Source organism: Lactuca virosa, chromosome 4, assembly GCF_052849685.1.
Source record: "Lactuca virosa cultivar CGN04683 chromosome 4, Lactuca_virosa_CGN04683_v6, whole genome shotgun sequence".
NCBI lineage: Eukaryota > Viridiplantae > Streptophyta > Magnoliopsida > Asterales > Asteraceae > Lactuca > Lactuca virosa.
Window position 1 is genome coordinate 136732746 of NC_136429.1, and position 9269 is coordinate 136742014.

Sequence of the window (9269 nt, forward strand, 5' to 3'; positions counted from 1 at the left end):
CCCCTCATGGTTTCCTTTAGGACATGTATGGCTGAGGAGTCCCCTTAGCAGTAGTGTCCATCCCGATGATATTCCTTAGGCTAGGTCCCTTGTGATAGGTGTTTAGGGACGTAAAGTGAGGACAACGGGAATGGATAATCAGGTTTATTGTTGATTGGTGAACTTAATAAGTTTATTATTATTGTGGATTGAAAACCCTATATGCTCACCAGGCTCCCAAGCCTGACCCACTCAGCTTTTTATTATTACAGGTAGTGGACCCCGAGAATAGTCGGAGGATGATGAGAGATTTTTGGATTATAGGCCAGTAGTTGTAAATAACTGTTGTAAGGCTTATAATGTCTTGTTTATGCTTTTGATCTGTATCGGAACATGACATCCCGAGGTTTTGATATGAAATGAAATTATATATTTCATAAAGAAAGGTTTTGATAAACTTTTATCATGTTTTGTTTTGGGGACCAATTCCGCAACATCTTTTAAAAGGATTTTTCTGACTTTATTTTAAAAAGCATAAATTAAATCGGTCTTTTTCTGGCCGAGAAATTAGGGAATGTCACATTGATCAATAGCATAGTGACTACTGGCTGTTAAGACATTCAGGTATGCCTTCTTGAGTAATAACTATTGCTACTTTTTATTATTAAAGTAATTCAACAGCCATGGAATGTGATCATAACAATTTTCCTACTGTATCTATGTGATATTGTGATTATTTCATGGATTTATCTGTCCAAGTGTAAAAAGTTTGGGGTTTTGGTTCTCTTAATGATTGTACTGGACGAAAATACCTCTGCTGTTTGCTTCATTTTGTGTTTTCTAAGCGGATTTTTACACTAATGTTGGACGAAAATACCCATGCTGTTTGTTTCCTCTGTTCTTTTTCTTAAGATTTTTTCTGTCAGAGATAAGGTCAAAACTTGGGTCAAACTACTCTCAAAGGAGAATGCTATAATAGATTATAATAAAAAAATCAATGAAAGCACATTACTGTTTCTTGCATTTAATATGAGAATTTAGTACTTAAACAATATGAATTGCTTTGACACAGGATGAATTGCTTCCTTTTTCCATTTCTCGTCTACCTAATTCCCCTCCTTGTATTTCTAGCTTATGTCTCAAGAAATTTAAAATCACCTCCTAATGCACATTTCAACTTGGATCATCTTTCATATATTAATTTTTACTGTCATTATTTAGAATATATGACCACAAGTTTCGTGGGAAAGTTTGGAGTGCAACCAAGAATGCTGCTATATGTGGAAGAGATCTTTAAGCTCGTATGCGAGTTAGCACTAGAGGAAGTGCTTAACTTAACATGAGTAGGTGCATTCCAATATGACATGCAGTGCTAAATCCTATACCCATGTGTATTTCAAGAATGTAAAACAATTATTGGATCATATTATCCACAAATAGGAGAAAGGTAACAAAGAGGATTAGGATGCACAACTTCTTACCCTTGCAAGGGATGATCTATTCTTCTTAGCCAACGATCCCACTCATATGATAGCATGAACTATTTTCTTTAAATCTTCAGGACTACACAACAACAAACCAAAAATCCCATATGGATAGGCAAATACTTGGAGAAAATAATGTGAAGAAATAAATCCACAGGTTGTTTCCTATTACCAATCAATATCTAATAAGTCCATGTAAGTGATTGTGTTTAGACTTGTGCATCCATGATAGTTCATATTGGAAAGTGACATACATTTGTACCCCTCTTCTTATCAATAATATAAGATAATAACCTACATAAACCAATGAAATTTGTTACTCCGTTATCCTTATAGTTGGTGTTGTTCAACCTTTACCCTAATGTATATGCTATCACAAATCTGATAACTGATAAGGTCTTTTAATGTCCAGGGTGTGGCGAGTCTCGATCTCTTATGAAGGAATTAGCCCACATTGTCAGTAAAAAGAAAGAAGAATTTACAACTCTGAAGTTAATGTCGTTCATAAAAATCATGATAAGATGCTAGAAGATGCTATCGGTGCTACAATGGAAATAAATATCATATTTTATCGCCATTCTTTTCCATATAAATATGGAGGAACACATCAGGTTCAAAGCATATTATCATCTGCTCGTTATCTTATGTCACTTTTGCCTGAAGAAATCCCCCTCAAGTCTTTATCAACCACAGATGACCTAACAACTTTTCTCAAGTCAACAGACAAGGCTTTACTTGTTTTGGAGTTCTGTGGATGGACACAAGCTTCTGTTGTCTACATATGAAATGATGGAAGTACGTTGTGTTATTGTGTACTTTAACCTTTTTTGAGAAAATGATTTTTTTAAATGGTCAAAAAAAAGTAATGGTCTAATAAGTATATAAAAGGGTTAAGTTGCTAAACCAATATAATGCTGAAAGTAGGTTCCGTTTTTCTAGATTGTTTTGTTCTGTATCTATACATTTTGGATAGTAATAATGTGAATACCAGTTTTGTAGCTATGTTATGTTACATATAACATACCTTGTTTATTATTATTATATGTTTCAGGACTTTGATCCTTATGAATAGAATCCTGGAATTGGCCCATTTAGTGAACCTGAAGCTCAGCTATTGCGAAAGCTCTCAACATCATTTGAACCACACATTTGGGTCAATGTACATTTCAGATTGGAGGTGAACTCTTTGTTTTTCTTCCTGAAATACCCCTCATTTCCCACTTTTTGTTTCTGCAATTACTTATTTATGCAATTACGTAGTTATGCAATTACTTATTTGATGTTAAATCTTTTGATGTTGCATAATATTACAAGACTAATTCCATTCCATGTCCAAAATTAATTGTTAGTCAGTCATTCATTCATTGTTTTTTTACATACATATATTTCCATATGATTAGTTTTATATTTACTTTTTTGTAGGCTCTTTTTATGCCATATGATCACAAAAACACAACGCCATCTGGAGTGGAATCACAGAAAATGAGGTCGATGCTTGAAACATTAAACCATCTTCATTATGGAGACCGTTGTGTGGTTGGATCAGGTGGTGGATCTGTTGGGTAGGTATTATTATTTATAATATATCTTCACGGTAAATTCAAAAATATAGATTTTTTCAATATTTTTTTTTAATACAGTATATGTTGTAGTAGGATGATGATAATTTTATACAGAAATAAATGAAAGTAGGTTGCATTTAAACAGGTATCTGGCACATGGTACCACCACAGATTACATGTTTGATGTGGCAAAGGTCCCAATGGCTTACACCTTTGAGGTTTGTAATTGTATGTACTATATAGTATATAGTATATACACACAACTGTTCTAGAAATATATATATATATATATATATATATATATATATATATATATATATATATATATATATATATTACAGTTTTGCTATTTAACCATTTATATGTTTTTTTCATTTATACCATAAAAGTTCCATTCCAGATGTTTTTTCATTTTAAGCATTTTTTGACATGATATAAGAGGTCGAGAGGGTTAATTTGGGAAAATGTTTGGAAATTTTATGGTTTGAATAAAAAAATGAAGTATTAGGGGTTAAACTGCTAAACTTCCAAAATATAATGGTTTTCCTGTAAATTTCCCTTATTTTAACTCAATTTGTTGACTTGCCAAATTTATGGAGATGAAAAAGCATCTTCGAGAGATTGCTTGAAAATGTTCAACCCTGTGGATCATCCCACATTTAATGTAAGTGAAATAAATTTAATCATATCCATTTTGTATTCTTTTCAGTGGATTACACAGTAATTTTCTCAAAGCTTTTTATCTTATAGCCATTTAACTGATGGCCAATGTTATGAATAACAGATCAGAAAATGCTTTTGGTATTACTTCCTACCTTTTCACTTCTTTTCTAAAAGAAAATAACCGCAACTGCTCACATCAAAGGGATACATGTGCCGTGTAATGGAAATTCGAACAGATTATTTTGAACACCTTCTTCCTGACATCATACGCAATTGCTCACATCAAAGGGCACCTGTACGTGATGGTTATTTGAGCCTTTTCAAGGTGAGCTATTTCTTCAACTTGTTTCTTTGTATTTCATATATCAATCATACATTTATACTCATAAGATTATTTCTCTTTACAGTATCTGCCAAGATCATTCAGTGTGCAGTTCCAAAACTACTTACAGCAAGTGCTACCAGCCATCATAGATGGTAAGTTTTATCTTTGTATTCTTTTTATAATACATTAATTTAATATAACATACATTTGTCATCAGGTCTTGCGGATGAAAACGAATATGTACGTGAGGTTGCACTTGGAGCTGGACACATACTGGTGGAGCATTATGCTACAACGTATGTTGTTTCATTTACTTGCATTACAGAAACGAATTACAAAAATAATTCCAATTATCAAATAGTTATCAAAGTCTCATACTCTCATTATATTGATGGCCTTTTTGTAAATATGCCAGGTCACTGGCTTTGCTTCTGCCAGCTGTAGAAGACAGAATATTGAATGATTGACTTTACCCTTTTACTTTACCCTTCTACAATTGAGTTTAGTTTCTTACCCTTTTACCAATGGATTTACATTATTATTCTTTTTTTACAATTGATTTTACCTTCTTACCCTTTACAGTAATCCACGCGATGGATGCTTTTCCCAAATTGGTATGGCATTTTAGATCCCATCATCTTAATCTTAACTTGGTTGACTTTGTTTATCAGTTTGTAATTTGTGGTTTGGTTTGGTTTCATAATATTCATGATCCAGGTTGACTTTGTTATGGAGCTACTTTCCAAACTCAAAAGTAAACAGATGAGCTACTTGTGTTTGTAATTGTATGATCATAATATATATATATATATATATATATATATATATATATATATATATATATATATATATATATATATATTGGAAATAAGATGGAATAAATGGTTGTGGTTGTGTACAGGTATGACCCTACCCCACCCTTGCTACTTCCTAGAGTAAATATAGTTCAAGATAACAATCGCATCGTATCACATGTTGAGGGCCTCTCTCTCTCTCTCTCTCTCTCTCTCTCTCTCTCTCTCTCTCTCTCTCTCTCTCTCTCTCTCTCTCTCTCTCTCTCTCTCTCTCTGTGGAAGCATATCATCCCTGAATTCTTTGTTATATTTTGTATTTCATTTGGTAAGTAGCGACTAGTGACTAGTGAGTAAACTTTCTTTCTCTCTTAAAGACCTTTTTGTCTCCTCAAATTACCACATTATTTATCCCTAGGAAATTGTCAATTCCATAGAGGTAACTTATATTTTATATTGGAAACTTGAATCATATTCTTCTTTCTTACATAAATTCTGTTGAAAACAGGTATACAAGTGGGGGCTTAAAAGTTATCCTTTTTTCAATAGTATGGCTCCAAGCTAAATTTTAATATTTTATACAGGTATGGGCTGTATTGAATTGTTGCAATGACAATTGGCAAAAGGTATTTTACTATTTAACTCTTTCATATTAACTTTTATAATCTACATGTGTATTAATTTTTAATATTTTATACATATATGGGATGTATTGAACCCTGGATTCTTGTCAAAAGGTATTTTACTACATGTGTATTAAATTTGAATATTTTATAACATAGATTAATGATGCTTGAAGCCTTTCTGAATACTAATGTCTTGGTGATGAAAACAGGTATCATGTGGAAACAGAAGCATAACAATAAGAACTAGAAACAAGAAGGTGTTCCTTAATAACAATGTAGTATTAGGTTATATAGTTAGGGAAAACCTCTTAATAACAATGTACAATCAGATCCCCTTAATACTTACAATTTTTTGACATGATGTTATTGGAGGAAATTGATTGTTTTGGTATATATTTGTTTCCATATTTTTGTATTATGCGTAAATGAGTATCGTAAAGACGCGTCGTAAATGTATATCGTAAATGGTTGCTGAAGTTTATGACACAAAAATGTGTGTCATATTCATTTATGACAGGGGATTTAATGATACACAATGTGTGTCCTAAACACGCGTCGTAAGGTTACAACACGCAAATGCATGCCATCTTCCTCTACGATAGGGTCTTCCTTGACACACAATGCGTGTCGTAAATGCCCATCGTAATTGCACGTCGTAAATGCGTGTCGTAAATAGACGACACGCAAAAGCGTGTCGTCTTTCGTTTTGACAGGGCCTTCCTTGACACACATTTGCGTGTTGTCTGAGCGTTTTACGACAAGCATTGTGTGTCGTAAAAGGCTGTTTTTGTAGTAGTGTATGTTGTAAAAAGTGGAAATACAGGAGCCTAAGATTAGAAGAAAGAAGAAAATCCTTGAAATCAAAAACTTTATTTATATTAAGTACAAGAACATGTCCCTTGAAATAAAGAATGTAGTTAAGTAATTATGTTAAAAGATATATAAAATCCACACAAATAAGGTCAATATAAACGAGATTGAAGAGGTTTTACATGATATTTCTGATTGCCGAAAATTTAGAACTGAGACGAATTTGAATGACGCCAAAATAGAGGGATAAATAGGACATTACCCCTGTAGTTTACAGTAGAGGATGGAGGAATTAAGAGGGGATGTAAGAAGTTAGTTTCTGTATAAAAATTACAACATCAGGGAAATTGAATTCCTTGTAGCCAGAAGTAGTTATAGTTCTAGGTCAATCTGTATAGCACTTTGCACCTGACGACGGTGGGTGCAAGGAAAGAGAGGACGGTGCAGGTGGATGTGGGGAAGGAAGATGCTGGAGATGGATATGTCGGGCTTCGCGCAGGTTACAAAGTTTGGAGGATCAGTGGAGATGGTTTGATTAATGGGGATGGAGATGGTTTTAGAGGATTAGAGAGGATGATGATTGAAAATGAAGCATACTTCCATTTTCTCATCTAACTGTAATCTAATAATCCAATTTTAATTCCTTTTATTGTGGGAACAATAAACAAAATAGGAGATAAAATGGAAACTGGATTGTTGAATATTTGATGTTGCGTCATTGGGCCTATTAGTTAGTCTTTTGTATTATCGAGTTGGGCCTGTCCACTCATTATTAATTCTAGGGTTAGAGTATTTAAGGTGCATGCATGCATCGTATTTTAGTTAACTCTTATCTTTACGCTGTAACCCTAATCACGCCTCTACAATAGCAATTCCTCATAGAGTTCTTCTGACGCGTGATGTTTAATTATTCGACGTTCTTGAATCTTTATTGTGTTCTTCTTTTACCTGTTCTTGAATCTAATCGATCATCAAGGATATTAATCCTACCAATTGGTATCAGAGCAGGAGACTGTGTAATCTATACACATCTCTTATGTTTACAGAGTTTTAGGTTTTCCGTTAATATAGGATCTAGTTCAATCGTCTTCATTGTCACATTGACGGCTTGAAGGGATCTTGATATTACCCTACAAACAATCTAGGTTTACACGTCTGATTCTTTACAGGTACTAAAGAAAACTTCGTCATGCAACAAGACGATTCCAACATCAACTCCATTAATATCTCGAGCAGCATTGGATCAACAACAAGGATCCATTTGTTCAGACGATAATGGCTATTTGATATGGGAAGCTATTGCTATAGGTCCATTTGTTCACACAAAAATCAAAAGGACCATCAAAACTTAGAAGGAATGCAATCAGCTGCTTCTTGACATGAAGGAAGTTCCCCAAGACGAGAGAGATAAACTAATCAGCAACGTCAAGGCAATGAGAATCATAAGATTCGCTTTGCAGGTTGATACTTTTTGTCTAGTCAGTTCTTATGATACTGCGAAGAAAATATAGGATAGGCTCAAAGAACTTTACTCCACTGACGTGAATCTTGAGCACTCTACTCAAACACTCTTCCTTTCGGAGTTTGGTGCTTTTGCGCAAAAGCCAGAAGAAAATCTAAACCAGACATTCAATCGCTACAATCATCTTCTTAGCAAGATGACGAATCATGGTATTGGACGAGAGTTGATCGAACAAAAGGTTACTTTCATTAATGGGCTTAGATCTGAGTGGATGGTAGTAGTTTCTACCGTCAAAGCACACGAACAGTTAAAAAACTACGCTTTAGCCAAGCTTGTTGGGATTCTTAGGGCACATGAAAGTGAAGTGCTGAAAGAAGCGAAAGTTGTTTCCAGTATGGGGTCTCTATCTCTAGTCACGAAGGGCAAGACTGTTGCATAGGAAGAGCCTGAGTCTGATCACTCTGAATGTGATCTCACAAGCAAGGAGTATGCTTTAATGGTCTCTAATCCCAAGCGGTTCGCAAGAAAGAAATTTCCATCAAACAAGAACCGAAACTGGCAGGGCAGCTACAGCTCTGAAAAGGTGAAAGAGGAGAAAAAAAGCACTTCTCAAAATTTTTAAGAAAAGAAAGAGAAAAAGCTTATGGGAGACTATGGCTATGACTGCAACTATTGTCATGGAAAAAATCATCTGGCCAAGGATTTCATGCTAAGAAGGCTAAATGAGAAGAGAGAAGGAGAAGATGATGAGTCCTACCACATGCGAAAGCTGGAGGAGATTAAGAAGAAAAAGGGTAATGATAACTCTATGCCTGCTTTGATTATGCAGGAAAATGTGGCTGAGAAGGAGTTTGTAGTTGTTGAAGTCTAATCAACTGACTCAGAAGATGAAGAGGTTCGCATGCCCACACATGGCAGAGCGTTTGTTGCGAAAGAGGAAAGTTCAAGGTTCGCTGTAAGGTGTTTGATGGTGACAAGTGAAAGGTCATAGACACAGGAGAATGCTGGTGGGAGTGAGAGAAGAGATGATAGTTGTTTCGCTGTGAAACTAGTGGGTGAACAAATCAACGAATGTGAACAGCTGATCAACAAGGTAAACCTAATTCTCGAATCACTCAACATACCTGTGTCTAGATATGAAACTGAACTAAATGATCTAAAATTCACTTTTTCAAACATTAGCGATAGTTGAAAAAGAACTCGTTTGACAAACTCTAACCTAACTGATCAAATCAACAGGGTTTCGTCGAAAAGCGATGAGAGGAGAATGTGGATTGAAAAGATTGAATCGGATATGTCTAAGTCTAGGGATCAGTTAATATACTTGCAAAGAGACAATTTAATGCTTTTAAAACAACAGAACATTTTTTGTTTAATTGCTAAAATGAATTATTTTAACATTACTCAGTTGCACCTTGATTGTTAGATTGGTAAAAAAATCCACAAGATTATCTTACCATTCCTCAAATTAAAGGAAGATGAAATAGACGCCGACTGCTATAAATGCGAATCCATTGTCTCGTCTGATGAGACTTCTGATGCTTATAGAGTGGGACTGGAACGAACT

The 9269-nt window shown here is 34.5% G+C and overlaps 1 protein-coding gene across 1 annotated transcript; it reads left to right on the forward strand.

Moving 5' to 3' along the window:
- The first annotated feature begins 3636 nt into the window (after window positions 1-3636).
- On the forward strand, window positions 3637-5837 carry LOC145168513 (protein ILITYHIA-like). Its single transcript, XM_079087308.1, has 10 exons — window positions 3637-3689; window positions 3810-4013; window positions 4096-4165; window positions 4231-4309; window positions 4429-4513; window positions 4596-4627; window positions 4731-4767; window positions 4915-5243; window positions 5313-5430; window positions 5640-5837. The coding sequence occupies exons 2-5, from the start codon at window positions 3897-3899 to the stop codon at window positions 4478-4480; spliced, it is 318 nt and encodes a 105-aa protein (XP_078943434.1). The 5' UTR covers window positions 3637-3689; window positions 3810-3896; the 3' UTR covers window positions 4481-4513; window positions 4596-4627; window positions 4731-4767; window positions 4915-5243; window positions 5313-5430; window positions 5640-5837.
- The last annotated feature ends 3432 nt before the right edge of the window (window positions 5838-9269 follow it).

What these genes read in the sequence shown, in the direction of transcription:
- LOC145168513 (XM_079087308.1), top strand. Translation starts at nt 3,897, where the DNA reads ATGTGCCGTGTAATGGAAATTCGAACAGATTATTTTGAACACCTTCTT. An exon ending in GTTATTTGAGCCTTTTCAAG is followed by an intron (nt 4,014 to 4,095) that starts GTGAGCTATTTC and finishes TTCTCTTTACAG; the next exon opens with TATCTGCCAAGATCATTCAG. An exon ending in GCTACCAGCCATCATAGATG is followed by an intron (nt 4,166 to 4,230) that starts GTAAGTTTTATC and finishes ATTTGTCATCAG; the next exon opens with GTCTTGCGGATGAAAACGAA.